Source organism: Dicentrarchus labrax, unplaced genomic scaffold (assembly GCF_905237075.1).
Source record: "Dicentrarchus labrax unplaced genomic scaffold, dlabrax2021, whole genome shotgun sequence".
Lineage (NCBI taxonomy): Eukaryota > Metazoa > Chordata > Actinopteri > Moronidae > Dicentrarchus > Dicentrarchus labrax.
Window position 1 is genome coordinate 29,303,249 of NW_026136704.1, and position 27,197 is coordinate 29,330,445.

At 41.0% G+C, this 27,197-nt stretch overlaps 2 protein-coding genes across 3 annotated transcripts in view; one reads left to right on the forward strand and one right to left on the reverse strand.

Moving 5' to 3' along the window:
• LOC127362650 (rhomboid-related protein 4) overlaps positions 1–27,197 on the reverse strand; it is a 424,067-nt gene that overhangs the window by 10,644 nt on the left and 386,226 nt on the right. The gene's annotated exons all lie outside the window — the stretch shown is intronic.
• Positions 1,827–26,676, forward strand: eml2 (EMAP like 2). Of its 2 annotated transcripts, XM_051398577.1 has the most exons (22): positions 1,827–1,843; positions 7,111–7,341; positions 8,590–8,707; positions 9,269–9,370; positions 17,123–17,151; positions 17,588–17,717; positions 18,237–18,386; positions 19,633–19,702; positions 19,877–19,987; positions 20,084–20,179; positions 20,306–20,440; positions 20,667–20,766; positions 21,145–21,299; positions 21,467–21,592; positions 21,711–21,842; positions 22,008–22,075; positions 22,787–22,875; positions 22,986–23,083; positions 23,405–23,492; positions 23,603–23,698; positions 23,931–24,061; positions 24,738–26,676. In XM_051398577.1, the coding sequence occupies exons 1-22, from the start codon at positions 1,837–1,839 to the stop codon at positions 24,861–24,863; spliced, it is 2,388 nt and encodes a 795-aa protein (XP_051254537.1). In that variant the 5' UTR covers positions 1,827–1,836; the 3' UTR covers positions 24,864–26,676. The 2 variants fall into 2 exon arrangements, with proteins under 2 accessions (XP_051254537.1, XP_051254538.1); XM_051398578.1 differs by lacking the exons at positions 1,827–1,843; positions 7,111–7,341; positions 8,590–8,707; positions 9,269–9,370 and adding an exon at positions 11,481–11,643.

Consider the following 27,197-nt stretch of genomic DNA (forward strand, 5'->3'; position numbering starts at 1 on the left):
TGAGTTAAAAGAGGTTCTAAGTTATTACTTTCACAATCATTGAAATGACTTAAATCTGCACCGTGCATAAGTACACACCAGCAGCCCCCAATGGCCGTAGGGAGTAACTGTCCCACCGTACACTCTTCTCAGACCTGTTGTCTTCAGGGTCTGAAGGAGGTTTGTTGGGCTCAGCTGTTGTTGGCGCTTCCAGCTCTCTCTGTGTAGTTTTGTGTTTCACTCAGATTTAATTTAGTCTCCATCAGGCTGTGGAGAATATGAATCACTGGTGCTCACATCCAGGATTTAATATGAGCAAAGAGGATGGAAGTAGTCTTGATGGGCCACTCTTGATAGGCTAAAAATACACATTAACACAGTGACAATGAGGAACACATTTACAGTGTAAAGGGTACCATATGTGCAGTGTGGGTCCATGCTGGTAGTGCAGAGTACAGTGTGTTCTTTCCGCTGTAGATTGAGATGAAATGACTGATGACTGAGTAAGTGTATGCAGTGTTACAGCAACAGGAGCTGTCAATCACAGCACATTGTACTGCTGCACAGGCCTGTGATTTGCCAACTTCTGCCTGGAATTTGCTGTAGAGAGAAAAGAAGAGAGAAAAGCACCACTTAGCTGAAGGCTGGTCGTGCTGTAGTGTTTTGGTTTAGTCTGGTGAACACTTTGTGTCTCCAAAATGTTAATCTGTTAGAAGCAGAAGAGGAACTGTCTGTTTTCATTTTAATCCGAATGAATCTGATCATTTCTGGATCAGTTCGAGTTAAAGATGTGTCTGTTGTTCTTTTAGCTTTTTCTTATCGTCAACAAATTTCATGAAAATACCAGAAGCACTGTGTTTGTCTGTCTCTCAGCAGCCTGTCTGTGGACCCTGAACTGACCCTGGTTCCTATGAAGATGTAAATCTTTAAAAAAGGGCCACTAACATACTTTGATTTTCTTATTTCCTAAAACAGCTGGCTACTGTAGTTTTTAGCAGGATTTACTTTAGCAGGAGTAAATAGTGCATTTGTTGGACTATTTTCACTTGTGAGTTAATACATATTTGGTCATATTTGGAGTATTTCCGGCAGCAGGATGGTGTCAGAATAAACAGTTTGTGTTTGTTGTAGTTTGTAGACAACAGTGTAGCACTATGACCCAGAGCAGTAAGATACACAGATGATACTGTACAGACTTGTATGTGAATGTGGTTCACGTCTGCTGCATCACTTTAGTGTGTGTGTGTGTGTCTGTGTGTGTGTGTCTGTGTGTGTGTCTGTGTGTGTGTCTGTGTGTGTGTGTGTGTGTGTCATTGATCCTGGAGTCCGGCTCTGCAGCATCTCTTCCTGGTGGTGCCTGGCTGTACAGATGCTGATGCTGGTGCAGTGTGTGTGTGTGTGTGTGTGTGTGTGTGTGTGTGTGTGAGTGGCCCTGAGCCATGCTCCACCCCTACTGCCTCTGTCGTCTCTGCCTATAGCTAACAAGACAGGAGGAGGGAAGGAAGTGAAGGAGGAGAAGAAGAGGAAGGAGGAGGATGGGGAAAAAAAGGGGGGAGGGGATGATAGGAGGAAGAGGGAGTGGTCCAGGAAGCGAGGGAGAGGAGGAAATGTTGGTGGTTCAGCAGGAGAGGATGGGGGGATGAGAGTTAGTGAGTGTGTGTGTAAAAGAGAGAGAGAGAGAGAGAGAGAGAGTGATCGAGCACTGATTGCAGACGGGGAGGGGAGGGAGTCGGAGTTCAGAAAGCCTCTAGGGGACGGAGAGTGAGAGCAAGTGGACGACCTGACTGAGTGTTTGCCCTGTGGACTGACACACTGGTTGATTGACAGGAGGAGTGACCAGGCACTCAGCGTGGCACGATGGCAGGTAGGCGAGACGAGCTCCACCTTCATCATCACTTCACTGCACCATGAATATTTCAGCAGCCTCCAGTTTTCTTATTTCCCTCCGCCGGCCTCCCGTTGTCCATCTCGCCGTCTCCCTCTGGCGAGCATCACACACAGCCCACCCCCTCTGCATTTCATCATCCATATCTTTCCATCTGTCTCCCCTCCATTCTTCCTTTTACTCCCTTCCCTCCAACTCCTTATTGGCTTCTTCCTCCTCTCCATCCATCCCTCTTTTTTTGTCCACTACCCTCCTTCCTCTCTCTCTTTTTCCGTTTCCCTATAGCAGCCATGTGTCTGTATCAGCCGAGTCATGTCAGCTGGTTTTTAAGTAACACTTCACTGTGTGTGTGTGTGTGTGTGTGTGTGTGTGTGTGTGTGTGTGTGTGTGTGTGTGTGTGTGTGTGTGTGTGTGTGTGTGTGTGTGTGTGTGTGTGTGTGTGTGTGTGTGTGTACAGTCGCTTGCTGAATATAGATTTGGTTTATAAGGAGAATAATGGAATACCACTGAGGTGTAACCATTGTTATGGGGTGTGTGTGTGTGTGTGTGTGTGTGTGTGTGTGTGTGTGTGTGTGATAATTCAAGGGCAAACTGAAAAGTAGCCGGCTCTGCAGTGTTTTTAAACAGGTGTCCTGACAGCAGAGGAGATGAAGGTGAACCCTGCTGATCTCTCATCTCTCTGTTTACCCTTTCTTTCCTCTCCTCGCTTGTTTTGCATCGTTCTCTCTCTTCTTTCTCTTCAGTATATAGCATTTAATGTGTTCAGTTGAATGTAAAAAAACGATGCTCTGACATGCTGAAATGGAAGCATGTTACAACTCAAAATAAACATGCTAAATGTTAACATATTTTACAGGTTTATATATATGTTAATGGGTTTCTATTATGTTTTTTTGTTTTTGAATCAGAGAGATAGAGAGATAGATACTTTATAGATCCAAAGGGAAATGTAGGCATCCAGTAGCTTGACACATGCAAAAAAATGATACTTACTGGAATAAAAGAAGAATAAAAACATAAGAAAAACAGTAGTCAGTGTAAATTCTGTGTTTCACACAGGGACAATAAAGTTGAAGTTGGGAACATTACATACCAGAAGTTAGCATCGTAACACTTCAATGATCACATGACCAGTTTTGTTTACAGTACAGCCGGGCTCAGTTCAGGATCAGCAGCATTGCACACAAACAGTGTTTGTTAAACATGTCATGCTGAATGCATTTGCATCAATTCAGCATGTCGGCATACAGGAGCTGTTAACATGTGTGATAAGTTGGTAATCGTGGGCATGTTAACACCATAATAACCCTCAGGACATATTACCTTTTTGTGCACTACTAGTGGTAAAGATCTCAGTAGTAGCAAAGAAATGGTGAGCATATCTCTCAATTTGTGTCTCCATTAACAAAACAAAACATGTTTTGTGGTGTGACTTGTAAAGTCTAGCGTTAGGCAATGTCAAAAATTGTTCACAGTGTGAGTGTAGCGTTTGTGACTGTCTTCTTCCAGGTCCTTTCATTGGATCCCTGTACCTGTCTCCCCAGCGCCTCCTCACTCTTTTTCTTTCTGTTTCTCTGTTCAGTTCAGTCACAGCAGTTTAGATAAACACGATAATTGCCATATTTAGTTATACATTAATCATTCTCCTCTCTCTTTCTCTCAGTCCTGTCTCTGTTCCTTTCACTCTCCATCTCCTCCCACCTACAATCTGTCCCCTCCTACAGTTAAAGACTGTTTCTTCTGTTTGCTTCTCTCTCTTTTGCTCACTCGTTCACTGTTTTAATTATTTGGACCCATTCACCTCACCTGTATTCGATTATAAAACAGTATGTTATGTTATTGTAAGTGCTTCATTGCTCTTGTGTTACAATGACTGTGACTGTTTATCTGCATCATGTAGCTGACACAGAACAGGCAGTAAGAGGAGATTGTATTTGTGTAATATCACCCTTCAGGAGGTGAGACATCACTTTATTTCTATACTTTTAATATACAAAACATCCATGGGAATAACTCTGGCTTTCCATAATTAATATACAGTATAGTAAATTAGTTTTCAAATGGGTCATTGACTCTGAAACTGCATTTAGACCATAATGAAGATTAATTAATGGCTTTTAGAAGGGAGAGAGACCCCACACACCTTTTCAATTGTAATGGAAGCAATACAGAGTTTAAATGAATTGTTAATATCTATAAAAAGCAAAGATTATGAGGTAATTTCATTAAAATATGTTTTTGTCAGAGAACCTCCATTTTTGGCGTTGGACCACACAACTGGTTGACTTCTGATATTCAGCAAAAGGCTAATGTCATTTGGATAAACCATTCTAAACTACTACATCAGATAAATTAGCAGGAAGTTGGAGACATTTAAGAAGGAAACGATGACAGAGGCTTGAGGTAATCTGACATTATGCTGCTGATCCGTCAGGCACTTCTGCCATGCAAATCTCCCCCAAGCTTTATTTCTGTATGTAAATCTGAAGCTTATTTTCCCTGTGGCCCCTTCCTGTCTCATTTGACTGCAAGATGTGATACAGTAACAGTAACAGTACTCCCTGTGTCCCCCAGCTCAGCTTACAGCAGTGAACTGATGCATGCTGGGAGCGTTGTATTGGCTCGCACTGAAGCAGTGTGTGACCTGTAAAGCCAATTTTGGAGTGCAGTGCTCTTTTACTCCAAGTTTAAAGTTAATACTTTAAACTGTTGCAGCTCAGATCTTTGAATATTGTGCACATGGTGAGTCTGACCTTTGCAGCAAAGATAATGAGGAGATGGAAGTTCATGGTAGATATTACACTGAATGGGTTTACTATGTATTGCTAGTTGGACAACAAGTCATTATCAATGAAACAGGTTTTTAAAGGCTGATTCTGATATGTTTAATTGTACCTACTGTAGGTAATACTGTAGCCATTTTATGACAGAATTCAATACTTAATTTGGTGTTTTTCATAAATAAGTATTCATTGCGTACTTCCTGTCTTAATAGATAAACCTCAGAAACAGGAAATTAAAACTTTCTCATTGCAGCTTTTTATGTCCAGTCTCATCTTTGCAATGGATTCTTTTCAATAAAGAATTAGAAAATATAGCTGAACATACAGATGTGTACAGAAAATAACACTTATTTTAAGGTATTTTATATGTGTAGCAGTGATCAAGGAGCAAGCTTCATCTCAACACATGATTGTTTGATCCTGATATCTGCTCTTCAGTTTAACTTCTTTCGAGAAATATAAACAGGTGTAAGGAATTTGAAATGTAGAGAAATCTCATATTTTCTAAGGGGGAGCCTTATCGAAAGAAAGCTGCATGTACTGACTGACAGTGTTGAGTAGAAGATAACTTCTCTCTCAGTTGGTGTAATATTTAAAATCCAGTCTGTGTTTGTAATCATTGTGGCAGAGCTGGCTTCATAACAGAGAACGGACAGGGTTTAGAATTTAGGACGCAAGAAGAGTGGAGATGTTCTGTCGAACCGTAAACCTGTTTTCGACTATCAGGTTGTAATCTGTTGGGCAGTAGAATAATAATCCGCACTGGGCAGTTTGCCTTTGATAATCTAGTCGGCGTGGGAGGATGGTGGCCGATTAGGCTGGAAAGAGTCCAAGATAAGAGGCATAAAGGCAGAGGACGGAGGGATGTGAGGAGGCTGAACTAAAGGCAGATTTTGCTGGTTGATCTGCGCCAGTTTGGATAAATGTGGTGAGCCTTCACTGTATTTGATTTGTTTTTTAATGCTGTTTAACAGTAGTCTGCAGCTACAGTGGCTCTGACACACTAAATGAACTCACTGACGATGCTAACATGCTGCTGATGTTTAGCAGGTAAGATTTACCACGTTCAAGCTCATAGTTATGCTAATATTTGCTAATCAGCTCCAAAGATAATGTACAGATGTGGCTGATGGGAGTGTATGTAGTTTTTCAGGCATTTGGTCATGGAAGTATCTGACAAATGGACATGTTAACCGGATAAGAAGTAAGGATCACCCAAGTTATTATAATTCATCCTGTGGTGAATGTGAACGTGTGAAAGATTTTGTCTCAAAACCACAGATAGCAATGAAATGTTGTTGCTAGAGGAAGAGGCATTAGCACTATGATGTCTGCGTAAAGGTTTGACTGACTTCAACTGACTGGCCGACATCCGTAAAGCCATGCTGCTGCTGTGGTTACATTTAAAAGGAAAAGAAATGACTGAATTCTATCATTTTTCACTTTTTAATCCTGTCCCCTTGTGGAGTTTTCTTGTAAATATTTATGTTTACAATCCGTGTTTCTCAACAAAATACCCCAGTGTGTATCCTCAAGGCTAAACAAACATGCTGAATATATTTCCTTCCTCATAAAACATTTGCAACAAACTGCATCATTCACATTCATGTTTACATCAGCAAGCAGTCCTCTTCTTTCTCTCACGTTTGCATTACTGCCCTCTGCAGACTCCACAGGCTACCTTTAAATCTTTAAACGCACGAGAATGTAATGAGGAGGACAAAGCTTTGTTTCTTTATCTGCAACTCCATCCCTCTTTCTTTTTTTTTTTTTTTTTTTGTTTTCTCCCATGCTGTCCATACAAAATAACCACACAGCCTGGTATCTGGTGTTGTTTTCCTTCTCATAGTTTCTGACTCACACTCACACACAGAGTCTAAATTATTAAAAGCAGTCAAGTTTCCTGCACGCCCCCTGAGAAACTCAAAACCATTGATTCACAAAGCACAAGCAGCAGTAGCAGATATCCATAACGCTCTCCCAAAGCAGCTGTTTGTGTCCAAATAAGCCCAAATGTTCAAATATCCAGGCACCAGTTACTCATAGGATCTCATACTTTAGTTCACTCTTTCATCTTTTCAGTATCTCTTATATCCTACATACACAGTCAGGTCGTTGATCTTCATTTTGTAACCAACAGTAAGTCCTCGTTGCGGTTTTCTTTTAGCACTCCTAGTCCATAAAATCCAGCGTTTGTCAAACTGAACTGTGATGTCTTTTTCTGTTTGTGATATTTCTATTAAAAGTGGTTAAAGCTGCATGCAATATGTTTTTCAGTAAACTAATGTACTTACTTTTATCAGTGTTGTACTGTACTTGTGTCACCAAAGTGTGTTATCATTTGTAATGAACAGAGGCAACAGGTTGTTACCACTGCCCATTGGGACCGTTTGTAGACTGCACTGTGAGCTTTAGGTCCCAGTAGCTGAAATTTAAACTAAAACCCTCTCTCCCCCTGTCTAGATGACACGGTGTCAGCCAGTAGTAACATGGACATGGAGGACCGGGTTTCACACCTGGAGCAGAAGCTGCAGCTGCAGGAGGATGAGATCCAGCTGCTGAAATCAGCTCTGGCGGATGCCCTGCGCCGACTGGGGTACTGTGAGGAGCAGAGCCTGGGGATGCAACCGGGAGGCGTCCATGCTGCAGGCAGGAGACCTCTGGCCACCAAAGCTTCAGCACCACCTACCAAGGGTAGGACCAAAGTCCTGAACCCTTTCCTAGTTAGTTATGTCATCATCCTTCAGCATGTATCATCAGTATTTCTGTAAAGCTGAAACGTCTTCTTGCTGTTATGTTCACATTCTAAGATTTAAATGCTTGTCTACCACTGTGATGGTTGGTGCAATTTGAGCAACCATTGAATAACAACATTTCCCATGAGTCTTAGTCACTGGCAATGTGTCAACCCTCATCGGAGCTGTAGTTGTTGAAGGCTAACAAAGTAATTGTTGTTTAATCTTAATTAGCCACTGTACTACTAGAACTGCTGTCCTGTCAACACTACTCCGTATGAGATTATACTTATTCATTTCCCATTGTCACAATGGAAATAGCTCACCGCTCCTAAAACACAATAAACTAAAGGGATGCAATGAAAGTTGTCGGTGGCCTTTCAATGTACTGTGTGTTGCAAAACAGACACCTGAGGCCAGTTTAACTGCAACACCTGCAGTGTCAGACTAACGGCTTGTTCTCATTGCCTACCTAAGCACAGCACACTGAGCGTATGGCGGAACATCCTGCTTTTTATTTCGCCGCCCATGTCAACAGATTATAGCAGTCGCGTGACTCCTGTGTCTCAGCTGCGGCGGCAGTGACGCTTCACTACAGTTCCCAGCAGAAATAGGGTGAAAAGTGTCTGTTCGTAGTCATACTGACAAAACTAGCAACATATACACCTTTCACTACAGTTTCAGTGTCTTTATCGGTAGAATATGTCACAGACATGGAAAAAAATATATAAATGTATTTTATGAACTCAACAACTCCTGTTTCTGTTTCATATTAAAAGCTCTCTTCCATTTCTGTGGACAGAATCCATTTATATGTTAACAGGGCTTTTATTGTATGGTATTTGTCAAAGGCAAACTCAGTATAGAAAGATAGAGCTGGCAGCAGCAGCCACGCAGCTGACAAGCTGTCGGTGGAAACACCTAGCGCGTGTCAGACACAGCTGTTCAGCGCCGTAGCCATCACGCGCTGCTCAGGTAGACAGTGTGAACCAAGTGCTATACACAAAATCTTTAGGAATTGTCCTCGGTGACATGTATCTAGAAACTAGAAATTAAAGTTGTACTGCACGCACTGTCACAGAGTACAGGGACAACATTAACTCACCTACAGTACAAAGTGACAGTCTCATATTTAGTTTTGGCACTGTGCTGTACATTAGTTGTTAATGAAACTGTCAACAATTAATGAGGATTTGTGGCTTTTCAGTGCGTCAGCTCCTGCAGGCTCTTCCCTCCAGGCCTCTGAGTAACGGCTACGTTCAACAGAAACGCCTCCTCTCCTCCCCTTCCTCTCCTAAGAAGGAGGTGCTACAGTCCATCAAGAGGTATACAAAACACTAACAAAAACAGAAACGCTGCCACAAATATCCCACTCGATATCACATTGTGTATTATTCCTGCTTTTACACTTAATGTCAGGAGGGAGATTCTGGGGTTAAAAAACTCTCACTCAAAAAGTTTTGAACACAGATCTCCACAAGGCAACATGTGATTTACTTACTTTATTTATTTGCAATAACATGTCCTTTTGTTTGTCTGCTTTTATAATTTTGTTTTCACATTGCCAAAAACACAGAGCTGAAATCTGATGGCTGTTGGTTGTCATTTATGTGATAAAAGGTAAATGACCAGTGAGTTTTTTGCTGTGTCATCCCAAGATTAATCAGCCTTCCACATTCCTTCACACTGCTCTCAACCTTCACACATCTGTCACCACTAGTTTCATTATCACAAGACCCCATTTAACTGGGGAAATGAATTAAGACTAACTTTATTTTTAGCAATGTTCATTAACAATAGAGGTGAAGAAGGGTAAAGATGAGTTTCACATGTCAGAACATACTGATTTCAATTTTGCTCCTCTCCTCTTTTTTCCTCTCCTTTAGGAAGAGTATGTCCACAGAGCGTCTCACCCTGGTGAGGAGAGAGATGGGAGCAGAGAGTCGAAGTCGAACCACCTCCTCCAGCAGCTCCTCTGGAGGCAAAAGGTAACACCTTGTCCAGTGTGATGGTGTGTATTATATACCATGTTTATGCATTCACAGACATCTCCTAATACCTGGTATAATTCTCACTATTCTGTGATACTAGAAAAACTATCATCAGCCGCAGATGGCAGAGGCAGATGTAACAGAGAAAAAAAAACAAACTCCTCATTTTCTCTAACAAGCATGTTTGTGTATCGTGGGTCAGCAGGGTTGTGGGGGAGTTCACTGGGTCACTTTAGATTGGTCTAATGAGCTGTCTTACCTCTCAAGTTCTTTCTTCTGTCTTTCTGTCTGTTGCAACGACAGTCAGTCAGTCAGAGGCAGAAAGAAGAAGAGTGAAGAGAGAGAGTGTTTGGTTACAGCAAGAATTATTTGAGTTATGTTAGATATTAAGCCAGCTTTTAGATATCAGAGTACTTAACATGTTTAATACAAATGATGCCTGTGTTCAGATTATAGTTTATTTGATGTGGAACCAGCCCAGAAAGTTCAAATCTTAACTTGAAGTGGAACAATCAGGTCAAAAACAGACAGGTAATTTTTCAGTATGGCTTTAGGCCATCAAAGTCTTGTTGTTTCAAAACTTGCTCTGTTACTTTCGAAAAAAACATCAAACAGGCCTTTTCATGCACGGTTGCACAACAATTCTTTCAATAAGGAGGATACAGCTTCCTTTAACTCCGACACTGAAGTGAATATTGGAAGTTGGGTTCTATGATGGAGATCCTGAACACTTTCCCTACAATATCCATGAAATTCAGTGATGCCGCCCATGGAGGGGCTCTTTAGTCTGTGCAGTTGTGTGCTGACTGAGGGTGAACAGGTTGTCTGACAGATGAATTGAGAGACTCCTCGTCACACGGTATAACCACTGCTTCAGTAAACATGTCAAATAAGCTGTGAGTTAGTTTGGGTTGTTAAATGCGGTTCATATTTTGTGAGTAGTGCAGAAGTAATGCAACGAATATCAAATTATTTTCAACTAGACAAAAAACATTACTAGATCTTTGTTTAACAGCAAAGACCAGAAAGAACTTTCATATTGTTTCTCTTTCATTACTTCATTTCAGTGTTAGGGCCAAGAAATCCAACTGACTTTGCACTCTCTTATACTTAAAATGGAATAAAAACACAGAGAAATGTTGCTTAATGGGCAAAGACAAGAGGAGCAACTGCCTCCGCTCTCCAATCTAATCAGCATCTGTATCTGATTGTACTGAAACTGTTTTGCATTTACAGCCTTCAGCGGAAGCTGCTGGGCTCTGAGAACTGATGGTTTAGAGTTTTTGAAGTTTAAAGCACACTCAGGATGTTGTGAGAGGCTTCAATTATTCAGACTGTGTTTTTCGAGGAGCAAGAGATGAATTCTGCAAATCATCATAAGTGTCCTCTGATGTGTCCCCTCATCATCTGTGGTCGTTACACTTCCACAGTCAGCATTCCTGTCCGCCTGCAGTGAATCTCGGATGTCACCATGAATTACGTCGCCGTTAACAGGCTGTTGGTCTTTGCGATGCCACAGCTGTGAGCTTGATGGACAGTGAAGTATCCACGTGTCACAGCCAAGTGAACGCAACATGTCATCAGTAAACAAACCTGGTGGAAGTTTCTCTTCATAGTTATACACACTTTTTCCATCCTTCTTGTTTTTCTTTTCTTCCGTCTGTCTGTCTCTCATTAGGGGCCATTTTACCTCTAAATCCCTTTTTTCTCTTTTCCTAATCCTCCACGGTTTTGTTTATTTCTTTTTCTCCTGTTGTGTTCTTCTCTCATGAACAGTTAAACCTCCTTCCTCTCCTTCTTCTCTCCATTTTTATAATCTCTGCTGTTCTTTCTCAATCAACATTCACCCTTTCTTTTCCTTCCTTTACCTTCCTCTTCCCTCCTCTTCTACTGTTTCCTTTTATTTCCTCTTTTCTTTTTCTTTCTCTTCTTTTACTATTCTGTCCCTTGCCTCTCATCCCCTCTCCTTTCCTTTCCTTCCCTCTCCCTTCCTTTCCTTTCCCTCTAGCTCCTGTCTTTCTGCTGATGGATCAAATTTCCAGTAGTTCTTGGTAAAGGGGGGGTGTGGTTACCGAGTAGAGGAGGTGGGTCTGCTCAGTCAGGAAATGCGTTCTGATTGGATGATGGGGTCTCCTCGGGCTGAGCTAAAAGTTTGCTGAGTGAAGGAGGAAGTCGGTGTGTTGCTGTAGCTGTTGGACAGGACAGGACTGCTCACCACTGTTGACTGTTGAATCTAACGGAAACCTCGCAGCCATGAAGAGATCTTCCAGGTAAACGGTTGCTTTACAATTGACAATCAATGATTGACAGAAAGAGTAGGGGACTGGGAGCAGAGAGAGTTTACTGATAAAGCTTTTTAGAGGTGAAAGTCTTATGGATTCATAGCACAAAAAGGTATGAATAAATCTATGTATTTTGTAAAGGACAGTGCGTAGCTTTAGTCTTTGGGTGGTTAGTAGTCATTTTAAAAATGTGTGTGCTGCTTTTAAAGTCAGCTGGCTGAATTTCTGAAAAAAAAAAAAAAAACAGATTTTCTTGTGTCACACCCAGTCTCTCATTTGTTGTTTGAATAATATTTGAATTGGATTATAGGTTGCACAATGAAACACTGCGGTTTAGTTTGAAAATTCATTCAGGCTTCACCACCTTAAGTTTTTGGTTATTTTCAGTGTAAAAAAAAATCAGTTTTTTTAGGTCTGGCTGCACGACAGCCTGAGGAAGTTGGGTTGTTTGTGGTTTGCATGACAGACTCTGTTGTCACGCAAACTGTTTGATGCAGTAGGTTTCCCTGTCTGCAGGGCTGTGGGGAGGGGCTGCAGCATAGTAACATGAATACAGAAACAAGTGTGTTTGTGGACCATGGATCAAATGGCAAAACATACGTCTGGTTCAAACTAAAAATGCTAAATTATGTCATTTTAAAAAGAATTAGTCATAGTTTAATTGTGTAATTCAAACAAAGAAGGAAAAAATGTACTGTGTTCTGTGAAACTTGCTTTTTATTAAAAAAGCAAGATGATGAATTACATTCACAATATTCAGAAAACTGAAATCTGACTTTTATGGAAACCAGCATAAAGTATTTTGTAAATGTGGGGCCTTTTTCTGAAGTGGATCTTTTAGCTAAGAGCTCTGACATTATGTCACACATATTGAATGAATTTATGCACCTCTTTAAGTGTCATTAGTGGCTCTTTTGTCTTTGGGCTACTAATGATGGTGGAAACAAACAAATGTCACATTTCTGTCCAGTTATGAAACACACACACACACACACACACATAAATATGGGATGAGTGAATGTGAAGTGACAGGGACTGGTCACACTGTGCTCAGCAACCCTGTCACTTAACTGATTGTTCTGTTAAATCTGATTGATTCTGGCAGCAGACAGGACACAGCTCCTGATACAGATATTACAGTTTCTTTATTACACCCTGGCCTGCTGCATTGTGACCAGGCCGGTGCAGAGTGGTGGGACTCGTGTTACGATTACTGATTCTGCTCTGCATGCAAAAACACTGACAACATTGATTGGACATCCTGCTTAACATGCGACAAACATATTGACTGTGTTGCTCATTGCAGAGAAGCATTTTGCACCACTAAATGCAGGTTTTGCCGCAGTAAACCAGTCTATCATCACTATGATTGCCTTTCTTTTAATCTGATATTACGTGGATTTCATGTTAAATCAAGGGTAATACACCTTAAAACTGTAGGGCATTGTACAAAGTTGAGGTCTGGATTTATGCAAATACAAGGAATAAGGAAAAGATTTCTATCATGTTCACTCTATCCATCTGTTTCCTTTTATCTCTCTTTCATGGGACAGAAAGTTTTGATAAAAGGAAATTTTATGTGATTCCTTCACATTTTCTATTTAAATTAACACTATTATGTATATAGTTGTAGCCCCCCAAAAAACATGAGTAAACAATATTAACTAGAATAAACATACTTTCCCTCAGATTTAAACCATGTAAAATTCTGATGAAGTAAAAAATGTTAACTAATTTTGTCTGATGCCTCCGATTAGTCTAACGTAAAATGGAGCAAAGTTCAGTGTCTTAATGTATTTTGAGTTGAGTGAAGACGTGAAGATGATCACATATGACTGTCCATTAACTGAACCACAGCAGTACTTCAGTCATAATGGACTAGGAAATGGACACACCGCTCCCACCACTCCCACAGGGGGGCTTTGACCCATCAATCAGAAAACAACATCCATTTTCTCTCTGCCTGCATCACTATAATAAAAACAGATTTACTACAACATCCATTGCTAAAGTTTCTCTCAGGTGAATGGAGCTCTCTTCTCTTCCTTATGTAATACAGTTTTAATCAAATCATGTAATGTAAGATAAATGTGTTATGCCACCCACTCCAGGTTTAGCTGGTGGGATTTATTCAGAAGTTTGCTTTCTGAATAATTCAGGTAAAAATGATCAGCTTTGTAGAACACACGCTATTTTTTTCCAATCTAAAAACCTGAAGCAAATCCCAAGCTCAGCCGAGCTACACGACGGGTTCATGTTGATGTCTTTAGAGAAGCAGAGCACATTAACTACTGTATCTGTCTGTCGGTTGACGGGTGTTCTCATCATCTGCCAAGCTATCTCTGTGCCCATTAGGGTGAGTCAAGCAAATTTCTGTTGAGCATTTCCAGACCACACTGAGAAGTTTTCTTGCCTGGCAGCAAGAGGTCAGGAACGTCTGGGTGAGCTTGAGATTCCAGGGATTTTTAAGCAATCTGTCTACAAAGAATTAATGAATCTTGATGGCACTTTCTCAAAACTCTGATGGGGGAACCCTGACGGGTCTTTGATGCCGATTAGGCCCCTCTTGTTCTTACAAGAACTGGTTGTGTTTTGAGAGTGCAGGCAGCCAAAAAATGTCAACAATACACTCAGTGCTGCATGTTAATGAGTGCTCCTTTTGTGCATTCCCTCTCACTGGAAAACTGGTGACTGGGACTGCAGCCGCATGGCTTTTAGATCCACAGTTATTTGCCCTGTACGGCTGCCAGTTACCCAGCATGCCCTGCACTAATTACTGGCTCTGAATCAATCTTGTTCTCTTATTGGCTAAAACCAGGCCACGCCTCATCATGCTGGCACACCACGCATACACACACACAAACAGAAAGTTCAAGAGACAAACGGGCCTTTATGTGGGTATTTTAAAGAGCCGACACCCTGCCTGGTTGCCTCCAGCTGGCCAGAGACACAACAGACACCAGTTAGGATCTTAGATCAGTCGCCCGTTCACCCTGCAGTCTGTCTTTTAATCTTCTTCAGATGCTTTGTGTTATTTCAAACACACACATACCAGCTCTGATCTTTAATGATTAATAATTCATCTTTTCACCTGTGTGCCCTATTGATTTGTTAAACACTGTGGCAAACCTAAAAAAAAACTTTATGAATACATTTCACTTAGCATGACATGACAAGCTCAGAGACAGTGAGAGGTGCTGTGAGGTTTAGTCAGGTAACTCCCTGTTAAACAAACTCAACTGGAAAAGTAGACCCGTGGTTCATCCTGGTGATTGAAGGTGTCCTGTTGAGTTTTCTTGTTAACAAACTAAAGTTGTTTACACTCAGTGTTCAGTGTGTAATTTGAGGTCTAGCAAACATGTAGAATGCATTTGCTTCCTCATTAAACATTTTGTAAAGAAGATTAATTTGCTTTTTTCAGACGCGCATAGAAGTCAAACACATCGTTCCCGACTCTCCTGTTGCTGAGCATGAAGAGACAAACCCGCAGTTTCCCCTTATCTTATCAAGCCTCACTTTTACTGCTGTTGCCATGGTGATATGCACCTGTCAGCTGAGGCAGGGCTTCAACATCCTGATAATGTGGTTGGTTGACAGCATCCTGACAGGTTAGGTTGAGCGGTCAGCATGCACTGAAACGCTCAGCGGGCAGTCCTGATTGGTTGACGGACAGCTGATTCAGGAACAGCTTCGTCTGCTGCAAACTGATGAGGCAGCTCCAGGTTTTGATTGACAGGTCTAATTATGGATTCGGGGGAAAGTGGATGAGTGACTGGTTGTCATTTTGAATTTAAATGAGTAATTAAATCCAACTTTTTTTGTATACATTCAGCTTTTCTTTGTGACATTTGGTAACAGGAGTGCTTCTCCATCTCACTTCTCTCTCTCATCTCTGCTTTGATCCTCCTCTGTCACGTTGTTTGGCTGAGCACCACGTTCACTGTGTGATTCATTGTCACCCACTATGTGTGGTTACATAGATAATAGGACTTCTCTGTTTACTTTGTGTCTGCTGACTCTTTTTATCAACTTGTTTGCACAGTCATATGAAAGGGTTGGGACTTTAATCGTTTTCTCTGTTCATCAAAGACAAACTAAACTGTCCTTATCTTTGTGTCTTGTCCAATAGCAAAAGTGTATGCCCCAGTATTAAATGGAATCTTACAACGTAAGGTGGACCCTATTTTCTTATGAAAATATCAGGGGAGGAGCGAGAGGGAGGTCGGGCATCAGAGAGGCAGTGAGGAGAAACAGCATGTAGAGCCAGAATACATTCACATCTAACTTGCTAAATGAAGCGTTTTTGTTTTTGTTTTCAACCAAACCAGAGTTGGTAATTGTTGAAACAATGGAAAGACAAAGTGTCTTTTATTTTGTTTCTGTCGAGTTTGAAGGAAGTGTTAAGATGTTAAAGGTAAAATGTTTTTCTCAGTGGAGTCTGGTGGTTTTGAATGCAATGATGTGGTTTCTGGTTAAACAAAAAGGATCTTACTCTTCCACAAATGTGGATGTTAATGTTTATAATGTTGTCAGACACTTGAACAAACAATTTGAGCCTGCAGTTGCAAAAAAAGAGCACTTTCAGTGGATGTTCTTTGATGTTGCACCATTGCTCATAAGGATTCAGTTGCTGCCAGCTTCACCACTCTCGCTCAATACTGGACCAATTTAAAGAATCGTTGTCCCCATTAGTCACTTAGACATAAAAACATACCAAAGTTACCCTTTAACTAGCTATAGGAGCCTTGGGCAAAAATGAGCTGTGGGCCACTGTTGACCCCACAGCCTTCCCACTGTCTGTTCAATATGTATGAATCATCACATACTGTACAGTACTCTCAAAAAGAATAGACTGTATACCAGGGCCTTTTGGGCAGTTTTGGTCAGTTGGTAATCCAGCCATATCCTCACAGGAAAACAAAATGACACCACATAGACCTTTGGCATACATCAAAACTGTGGTCTTAATTTTTCTGAAACCTGAAGAAATGACCTCTAATAATTGTTTAGATCAGTGGGAAAAATAATAATAATTTTCACAGTTCCACATTCCAGTTAATATGTAATATACAATGTTAACAATATTTACAGGCCTCCAGACCCCATCATTTCAGGAGGATAATGTCTGTCTTACAAGTCTTGATTATAGGTTTTTGCAGACTCAGTCCTCTGCATCTCCCCCGCAGACATTCCTATTGTCCAGTTAATGTAAGACTGAGCAGTGAGGGTTGTAGCTTGCAGAGCATAGAATAAATAATTCAGAATCTTACAGGGAATGCATGATGTCTCAAGAGTGTAGGAAAATATGGAAAATATTGTGTTTGATGTACTGCACTTGCTGGTGCAAAACAACTTCTTACACTATCCTTTCTTCCATTTTGGACAGCCACACCTTGAATCGTCCTATTTGCTTAACAATTTATATACAAGATATTTCATTCATATATCATACTTTTTTCTGTTTCAGTAAATCCAAAGAATGCACCCTCAATGCAGGTAGGTTGTTTTTTTTACTCCACTTTATATCTGTGTATCTCACAGTGTGTACTCTTACTTTGCTGTGAAGAGGATGAGCAGCCTCTGATGTGTGAAACTCAATTAGCCATCAGGTGTCCTTGAAATACTCTTGAAGGATTTGTGTTACTGTCATTCTGAACCATGAAATATTTCTCATTAGAAATATTGAACATCCATTAGAATTAACAAAGAAGTAGTGACTGCAGAAGCTTTATCCGTTATTGCTGGAAAGTGTTCAGAAGATGGAACTGATGGAACAACCTTCAGTTAATGCAGTTATTTTCTAAAAAGATACCCGTGTGCCGTCACCTCCTCGTTCTGTCTCTTATACTCTGCAGCTTGAATATTTTTCCTGTTCCTTTCTTTCCACTTAACCTTTCATCGCTCCTTTTCTTCCCTCTCTCTGTCCCACCAGAGGACGGCTACGTGAGGATGTTCCTCCGAGGTCGCCCCGTCACCATGCACATCCCTGACCAGCAGAGGGAGAGCTTCAGCCTCGACCAAAAGGTGGCGCTACCTGACCGCAAGCTCAAACTGCAGTGGGTGTATCCTTCCGACTGGGAGAGGGAAACAGAGAAATAGACAGAGAAACTGTTTCTTTGATGGATCAGGATGAATTAATTATTATATGTCTGGAGGTTTTCAAACTGAGGTGTACCTCCCCCTGGGGGACACAGGAAAGTTGAAAGGGAGGCACGGAGGGAGAGATATGACAGAGAAAAGTGCATGAGGGGAATTTGAATCAAAAACTTTACTCTGCATCAAAGGTTTGTTAGAAACCTAAATATGGCCATGAATTAATAGTTATTTGTCAGTAAATGTAAAATATAAACTCTGTAAAAACTTAGTAAGCTTTATATTCGGGGGGAGATGCAGCTATGAATTATGAGTAGTGCTCTTGGTTTCTTATCCTAGAAATTGTAAAGGGGGAATAAAATTCAGTACCTGTGAGCCACCTTGTAAAGAGCCTCAACTAAATATCTGAAAGAAGAATATAAAATGTTCTTTCTCGCTGGTCCAGTCCAGCTTCACCCATCTTGTTCCCTAACTTAAGCGTGGACCAGGTACGGCTACCGTGGACGAGACTGCCGCTCCAACCTCTACCTGCTGCCCACAGGCGAGATCGTCTACTTCAACGCCTCCGTGGTGGTGCTGTACAACACCGAGGAGCAGCAGCAGAGACATTACCTGGGCCACAACGACGATGTCAAATGGTGAGAAACCAGCTGATAAGAGCTGTGTTTGCTGGTTAACATAAGGTCAGGGTAGAGTAATATGTTGTCTGATTTCCTGTGTAACCTGCATTCTGCCATTGGTTTCCCGTGTGCATGTCAGTGTATCTCCTTTGATCAAAGGCTGTGCTGAAAGATTACCTACTCAGGTACTGTGTGTGCAGTAAACATGCAGAATAATACACAGGGCGAAGAAAGACAGTGACAACAGGATATGGAAACATTTGTTTAAACAGAGGAGTGACTCTTGATCTCTTGTGATGCAACTTTTCAACAAGACACATATTATATATGTTGAAACATAGAAATGCGTCATGTAATTCTTCTGTATCATTCTACTGAAATGATTTCCTATATACAACACTTCTATTATTCGGTCAAACCTGAAAGTCCAAGTCCAAAGTCCAAAACCTAGAAGGGACAAAAGAGAGCGATTCTGCTTCTCTCCTCATCAGCTGCATGAAGCTGGCTGTGTTCATCGTTAATGTGATTTTTGGTTTACTTAATGAGCATTAGTTGACATCCTGAATGAGTTCTGTGACTGGAGCCATTGGGATGTAAACAAACTGAATCCCCAGAGGCATGCTGGGAACGCTACTCATCTCTACAGGGACACAATCATGTTCTCCTCTCCCACGGCGTCATATTGAGTTCCACTCTTCCTCTTGCTATGGAAAGATCGAGGATCTTTCATTTTGTATTGATTGTGGCGGCCCCTGTAGACAAAAGCGGTAGTGTTTCCACTGCCTCGTTTTATTTATTTAAAGGAATCAAATCGAATCCGACCCGGTGGCATTAGGAATAACTATATAGAAACAGATAATCTTCCCGCTGATGTTCTTGTTTGTTTATGTAGGTCCTTTAGAGGCATCAGTATTAAATTGAGACTGTTTCATAACCAGTGAGATACTCTTTGTAGTATGTTACATTTATGCTTTAGAAGACTGTCATGTTATGGTGGTTAAGTGTCAGTAATGTGTTTGTAAAAACATATATTAATAACATATTTCCTTGGCGTGGAAGTCAGAGCATCAGCAACTGATCCAGTGGAGACAGCTTTTAGTGTTTACATCTTCAAAATTTACTTTCATTGTGTTTGAATCCGAATTGATGAAGTTTGTATCTGCAGTGAGGATGTTCATTTAGGATTTTACACCATTCTCCATAAAAGCCAGGAGTTGTGTAAGATCATTAAAATGAAGTCATAATTTATATTTTCTTTTCCTAGCCTGAGTGTGCATCCTGACATGGTTACCATAGCAACGGGACAAGTGGCTGGAAACTCTAAAGATGGAAAGGTACTGTGAAAGCCTCTCTTGTATCTTCCTACAGAGTTTCACTGTTTCACTCGCTGCTATATATAGACTGAGTATTTTAAAGGTGGTATTAACTGATCCCACTTTTTAGTTTTTTACATTTAAAATGAGTTTGTCTTGACACACTGTTTCTCTCTCTGTCACCTCTCTGTTCAGCTGCTGGCTCCTCATGTTCGTGTTTGGGACTCTGTGAGCCTCAACACGCTCCATGTGATCGGGATGGGAGTGTTCGACAGAGCCGTCACCTGTGTGGCTTTCTCCAAGTCGGTATGCAGTTTTATATATTGTAGAGTTTCCAGAGGGTTTGACACTGCAAAGTTTAATCAATTAACAAATACTTAATGAAGGTATAACTTCTCTCAGAATGGCGGCACCTATCTCTGCGCTGTGGATGATGCCAACGATCACATCCTGTCGGTCTGGAACTGGCAGAAGGAGAAGCAACTGGCTGATGTCAAGGTACCTTTCGACCATCTGACCCTGATTTCATTTATACAGCCGTATCATTACTGATACTATCTCCTGGTTCTAAACTGTAATTAACAAACAATGTGCATTACATCTTCTTGGCTTCTGCCTCTGCAGTGCTCCAATGACTCTGTACTGGCTGCTGTGTTTCATCCCATGGATGCCAACCTGGTTGTCACCTGTGGAAAATCTCACCTCAACTTCTGGACCATGGAGGGCAACACTCTCACCAAGAGACAGGGCCTGTTTGAGGTACAGCCGTGATAACAGCTGCTCCAGAAATGTATCACACTACCCCCCTGCCTCGAGTCAACCTTATTAACCCACACTGTGGGGAAAATACACTTGCTTTTTATTTCATTAGCTAAAACAAATGCAGTCTAATCTAGCAGCCTTGCAATAGATCCTATCTGATCTCTCTCTCTCTCTCTCTCTCTCTCTTCTCTCTTCTCTCTTCTCTCTTTGTCTTTCTCTCTAGAAACATGAGAAGCCAAAGTATGTGTTGTGTGTAGCGTTTGCTGAGAACGGAGACGCCATCACAGGAGACTCCAGTGGAAACATCTACGTCTGGGCCAAAGGTAGAATCTAAATGAATCACAATAATCCCTTTTGTTAAGGATATTCAGGTATTATATTTCCAAACACTGAAAGACTGGTTGCTCACTGAAGTATGAAAACATTAAAGCAGCATGTAAGATAATGATTGGATGTTTGAAATGCCAGTTATGGATCTTTACAAAAGATTTAGCCAGAACAAATTTTGTGATACCTGCCCTAACACGAGCACAAGCAGTCTTTTATCCATCAACGTTGAAAAATGTTTCCTTTGCTCATCTTAATGTGCAGTTTTCATTAGTTTTCCCCACTTATTCAAGAGTATGAAAATATAAAAGGATCAATTGGAGACAGGGTGTCTTCCATTTGTGTTCTGATTTCTTGTGTCTTCTGATTGACAGGTGGTAACCGCATCAGCCACCAGGTGTCTGGGGCCCACGAGGGCGGGATCTTCTCTGTTTGTGTCCTGAAGGACGGCACCATGGTGTCTGGAGGAGGGAAAGACCGCAAGGTGGTGCTGTGGGGCCACGACTACAGAAAACAGGCTGAGATGGAGGTGAGAGAAGCAAAGTGGCCTGTGTAGATCAAAGGCATAATGACAGAATAATCCTGAGGAGAAAATCAGTTTCCCTTGTGTCACACCTGTGAGATCCGCATACAGTATTGTCTTTGAACTCTATCGTTATCCAGCTGTCCTTCAGTCTGTGTTGTGTGTTTCTCCAGGTGGGAGAGTCATTTGGTCCTGTGCGAGCTCTGGCTGAAGGGAAACCCGGAGAGCTCTTTGTAGGAACCACCAAGAACGCCATCATCAGAGCCGCCTTCCCTGATACATTAACTCCTATTGTACAGGTACACACACACTTGTAACGGTGATCATTTTGTTTCTATTGGAAAGTGGTAACAAACATTTAAACCTGTGCACACGGCAGTCTCAGGTACATTAAATGAGACTTGTAATCTGTTACAGGGTCACACAGATGAGCTGTGGGGTCTGGACATCCATCCTTCTATGGAGCAGTTCGTCACCTGCTCCCAGGACAGACAGGTTCACCTCTGGGACACCAACTCCCATCAACCCCTCTGGAGCAAGACCATCGAGGTGACTGGTTTTTATCATAGCAAGCCTTTAACATCCGGATGTTGAGCACCGGCCTGACAGCGCCGGAGTATAACAAAGAATTTAAGAAGATTTGACAGTTCTATCTTTAATAAAAAGGGTCATAAATAAACTAGTTAATCTTCTCTGCTCTCTCCTGTGCTTCAGGACCCGGGGAGGTGTGCTGGTTTCCATCCCAGCGGGGCTGTTCTAGCTGTGGGGACCATGACTGGAAGGTCAGCCTCATAGTTATAATTAAGAAACAACTATTATACACAACAACTGATCCATTTCTTAAAACACCAACCATGTAAAGCTGTACACTGGTAAAGCACTGGGATTAATGACTTTATTTAGATTTATTGACTGAATACATACATACAGTCTTTAAAATGGAAAAAGAAGTAAAGAGGTAATAGTTTTCCCCTTGAGGTAGTATATAAAGACACTTATAAATTAAATTGGTATGGTATGTATTGATAGCAAATTTAAAAAATAGTACTATGACAACCAAAATAGCCATGGCAACGACTCTGATAATTACTATTATATTTCTACACTTTTGCTAATAAATGTACAGTCAGAAATAATCTACTAACAAGAGGCATCAGTGGGGTGATTTAATGATTCTCTATGTTTTCATACTGTGTCAACATTATTGTGTTACATTAGATTCGTGCTGGAACAATTAGTCAATTAATTTATTTATCAATTAACATAAAATGAATGGAGAACAATAACTAAGTAATCTTTTAAATCATTCATTAAGCAAACATGAACATTTGCTGTTTCTATCTTCTAAAATCTTCAAAAATGTACTGCTTTCTTTGTCTCATAAATATATCTTTAGGTTTTTACTGTTGGTTGGACCTAACAAGCAATTAACAGACCTCGTCTTGTGTTCTTGGGTTCTTGTGAACTGAGTTTCTGATGTGTGTTTGTTGCAGATGGTTGGTGCTGGACACTGACACCCGGGATCTTGTTTCTATGCACACAGACGGCAATGAGATCATTTCCAACATCAAGTACTCTCCAGGTAAAACATCACCTGTTCACATCACTGACCCAGATCCATAAAAGGCACTAGACACAGCTGGTCTAACAGGGCTCAGAAACTGTATTAACTCTGGGTCCTTGTCCCTTCAGATGGTAACTTCCTGGCTGTTGCTTCCCACGACAACTTTGTTTACATCTATGCTGTGACTGAGAATGGCCGAAAGTACAGCCGTGTGGGGAAATGCACTGTAAGTATACATTCCACAAATTATTAGCTTTAGATAAAAAAAAATATTTATTTAAAGCAGTAGCAGCAGTTTTTGGACCACTTGGGACTCTTTATGTACAACTCTATTACATAACTGAAGTTGAAAGTTCAATATCTTTATTGTTAAACTTAATTGAAGTACTGAAATAAAAGTTTCCCTCCAGAATTAGATGAATAACAAGAAAACGTGACTTCTTCTTCCACATTCAGTTTTACTACAAACTAAAACATATTGACTGTGAAATTTTTCAGTCACATTTCCCATGTGATCTCTATTCAAGCAACATAAACTTTTCCCCAGGGCCACTCCAGCTTTGTCACCCATCTGGACTGGTCCGCAGACAGCCAGTACCTCGTCACCAACTCAGGAGACTACGAGATCCTCTTCTGTAGGTTCTCCCTGTTCTCTCTGTTCACATTTAGTTTTACTGTCAAAATAAGACCATTTTGACTTGTTGCACAATCACAGAGCATTATGAAACATTTGTGTTTTTTTCAGGGGAGGCATCCAGTGGTAAACATGTGACTAACATGGACACAGTGCGCAACCTGGAGTGGGCCACTTCCACCTGCACTCTGGGCTTCAACACCTTTGGTAGGTCGATAAAACTCACTTGACGTCTGACATTTAAAACCTATTTAAAGCCTAATCTAAAGCCTGTGAGCCCAGCTGAGATCAACATCATTTCTGTTGGTGGACAAATGTCCAGATTGACCTTTGATCAAACCGCTGCACAGCGCTTTGATGCCGCCTGAAACGGAACATGAAGTGAATCTTAATGTTTGCCCCCTTTCTCACCCTTTCACTAACTCTCTTTCTCTCTCAGGAATTTGGCCAGATGGAGCAGACGGCACAGACATCAACGCCGTGTGCAGGTCACATGACGGATCCCTGTTGACTTCTGCTGATGACTTTGGCAAAGTGCACTTGTTCTCCTTCCCCTGCTCTCAACCAAGGGTCAGTCATGTTCACTGACAGTTACATGCGGTTAGCACATCAGCATCAGTGGCTGTGTGTTTGTATGCATGCATTGCTGTTTCACTGATATATTTATGGCCTGAGGCGATCCAACAGCTCATCTGTCGACTGTTTTGAATATGTTTTGCTCTGCATAGACGTTGACCTTTTACACTTCCAGAGCCGAGTACCCACACTGTTTATTGTTGTGTTAATGAACACTGAAACACAAGGAAAGCTCAGCAGAAATAACAAAATGCTCAGCCACAAGGGTTTCATTGTGGGCTCACCACCAGACATATAATGTGCACAATTTCTACCAGGTGTTTATTTTGTGCTCACAAACACATTTAGGCTGTTAGGCCTTTTAACAAGTTCAAGTTTTCAGCCAAAGCCATTTAAACCGAAGCTGTAAACTTAATTGTCCGTTCAGACAAGCTGGCTGCCATTAGCACAGAAACCCAGAAGCTGTAAATAGTTACAACAAGCTGATATTGTTTTAAACTCTCATGAAATAAAACTCATTTAACACACATTTTGTGACTAAATCCAAAAGTGAGTTACAGTTGTGCTCCAAAAATTGGTTTTCCTAAAATTCTATCACTGTCAGACTTCACCATGTAACATCTGACTAATTCATTACTTTACTTTTCCTCTTCCCTGCTCACATTTACAGGCTCCGAGCCACGAGTACGGTGGCCACAGCAGTCACGTGACCAACGTTGCCTTCCTGCACGATGACAGTCTCCTGATCTCCACCGGTGGGAAAGACACCAGCATCCTGCAGTGGGTGGTCGCCTAAGCAATGCTATCCAACCACATCTCTAATCCCCACAGTCGGGGACCAGCATCCTCTCCAACCCCTGTCACCTTTTCACTGTTTTATCCTCCTGCCAGCAGGGGGCAGTATCTCCTCTGTGCCTACTGAAAATAAAAAATAAAACACACACACACACGCACACACACACACACACACACACACACACACACACACACACACACACACAACTTGACCGACCCACAGATGTCAAACCAGATGCGATGATGAGTATCATTGTAATAAATGGAATATTATTTAGAGTCCTGCTGTTTGTAATAGAATGTAGAGAAAATGAGAAAAAAATGTTGCCGTGCAGGAAGTGAATACTAACTGTTTCCCCCCCAAAAAATCCACTACTGCAACACAACTACTGCTGGTGGTGACCACACAGTATACCTGGGATTTTAGCATTAGTACTAACTGTGCCTAAACTGTGTTTATCTTAACCCCCTTTAATGGGAATTCCACCTATTTTATAGGACAAGTATGTTTGCAAGTTTAAGCTCCTTAATTACAAATCATGTATACTTTACAATACATTTACAGTGCATGCTACACATTTATAATTATGATTATATTTATATTTTGGGGTTTAATATTAGGGTCTTTTTCCTACCGTTCAGCAGCTATTGGTTTCCAGTCATTTCCACAAAGTATGGAAAAAGCATATTCTTGAGGTGGATATGTTAATACAGCCCAGACTTTTCAAATCAGCCTGCACTAGAACAGCATCACCGCCCCAACAGGAATGTGAGATTGAAAATAATGCAGAATCGATGTTCACTGTGATTGATTACTCAACTAAAATATTTTCTTGTAGATTTTCTTATCATACAGAATGCATGGAAACCAGTGGATGCTTAAAAATAAAGAGGGAAAATGTACTTAACTATCTATAAAACAGCAGCTTGGTTTGCAAAAAAAAATTGTGAGCTTTGATGTAAAGTATACATGATTTGAGATAAGAGGGTTAAAATGTGAAAATCAAATGGCCCTTTTAAGAATTCATGTAAATTCTGCCTCCCAGGAGCATAGTCGAATCTCGTGAACATGCACCACTCTTTCCGGACGCCAGAAATCACTGAGCTAGACCTAAAAACTTGTGACAAACGTGCAGTGCAGGGATGTAGAAAGACAGAATGTAACCTTGTGAAGGTGTCAGTCATTGTTACTGTACATTATCTTCTTGCTTTAACAAAGAGTGGTGTATGTTTGGAAGAACTGACCTGCAAAGGAAGATTGTATTAGAATTCCTAAAATGGGTGGTATTCCCCTTTTAAAACAACTATAACCCCATTGCCTTGTTATCTTACACTTTTCCATCCCATAACCCGATTTCCAAACTCTTAAGTAGAAGTAGTAGTACTCCTAACAAGTATTACAGATTGCTGTTTGAGATTGTAAATGGTACAAAGCGGCTGTTTTGTCCCAAGCCTCTCATTTTGCCCCCTCCCCTCTGGACTACTGTGTTTCTGATTGTACTACTACTGTAACTGTGCTGAGATGGCACTAGATGGCGCTACAATGCAAGAAAATGAGCATGACCGAGGCTACCCGCCTTCTGTAGATGCTGTTAATGTCGCAAAGGTCTATAGAGTAAATATATGTATTATGCATTATATCCGAGTGGCTGTGTTATTTTAATATTTAACTGTAACAATGATGGATGTTATTATTATTCTTGTGGCACTTTTAGCGATTGGCAGAAGGGTGATGTAGGCTGCTGTGCTGTGGAAGTGAGCTTAAGCTGTGCTTTGCCTTCTGTTTTGTTAATAAAGTTTTTACCCAAGTACTACACAGTGGAAGCTCTTTCTTCCTTTAAATTGGCAGGAAAAATTGAAAAGAGATTATCTTTGATCTCTGGAGAAGATCCTGGTAAAGTAAGATTTAAAAGGGGGAATCATCCTGATTTATTTTGTCTTTCTGTGTAAAATAAATGCAGTTGCACTCAATTCTTAAAACCGTTAAAAATGAGTTATTATTTATAGGAATATTGTGGTTGAGAATTAGAACAGGGACAGTTTATGATGAATTGAGGAGGAGGATGTTGTGGTGACAGCTGATATATTAACAGTAAATACGCGTGTGATGTTTAGAGAAGAGTCAGTTTGTGGCCAAAGGTTAGCGGTTCAAATACCGAGGTTACTCTGGGTAATCTTGATGGATGTATAGTAAACTTTAGGTTCACTTAGCAACCTGCAGCACGAGGCTGCGAAGTTCCCAGGTGTGACGTCTCCTCTCTGTTTGCATAAATAAGCAGCTTAAAGAAAAACCTAAGCCTAATTCTAATGAAACAGAGCCAGAGAGGACATGGGT

What these genes read in the sequence shown, in the direction of transcription:
- eml2 (XM_051398577.1), top strand. An exon ending in AGCTCCTCTGGAGGCAAAAG is followed by an intron (nt 9,371 to 17,122) that starts GTAACACCTTGT and finishes TTTCTGTTTCAG; the next exon opens with TAAATCCAAAGAATGCACCC. An exon ending in CATCTACGTCTGGGCCAAAG is followed by an intron (nt 20,767 to 21,144) that starts GTAGAATCTAAA and finishes TCTGATTGACAG; the next exon opens with GTGGTAACCGCATCAGCCAC.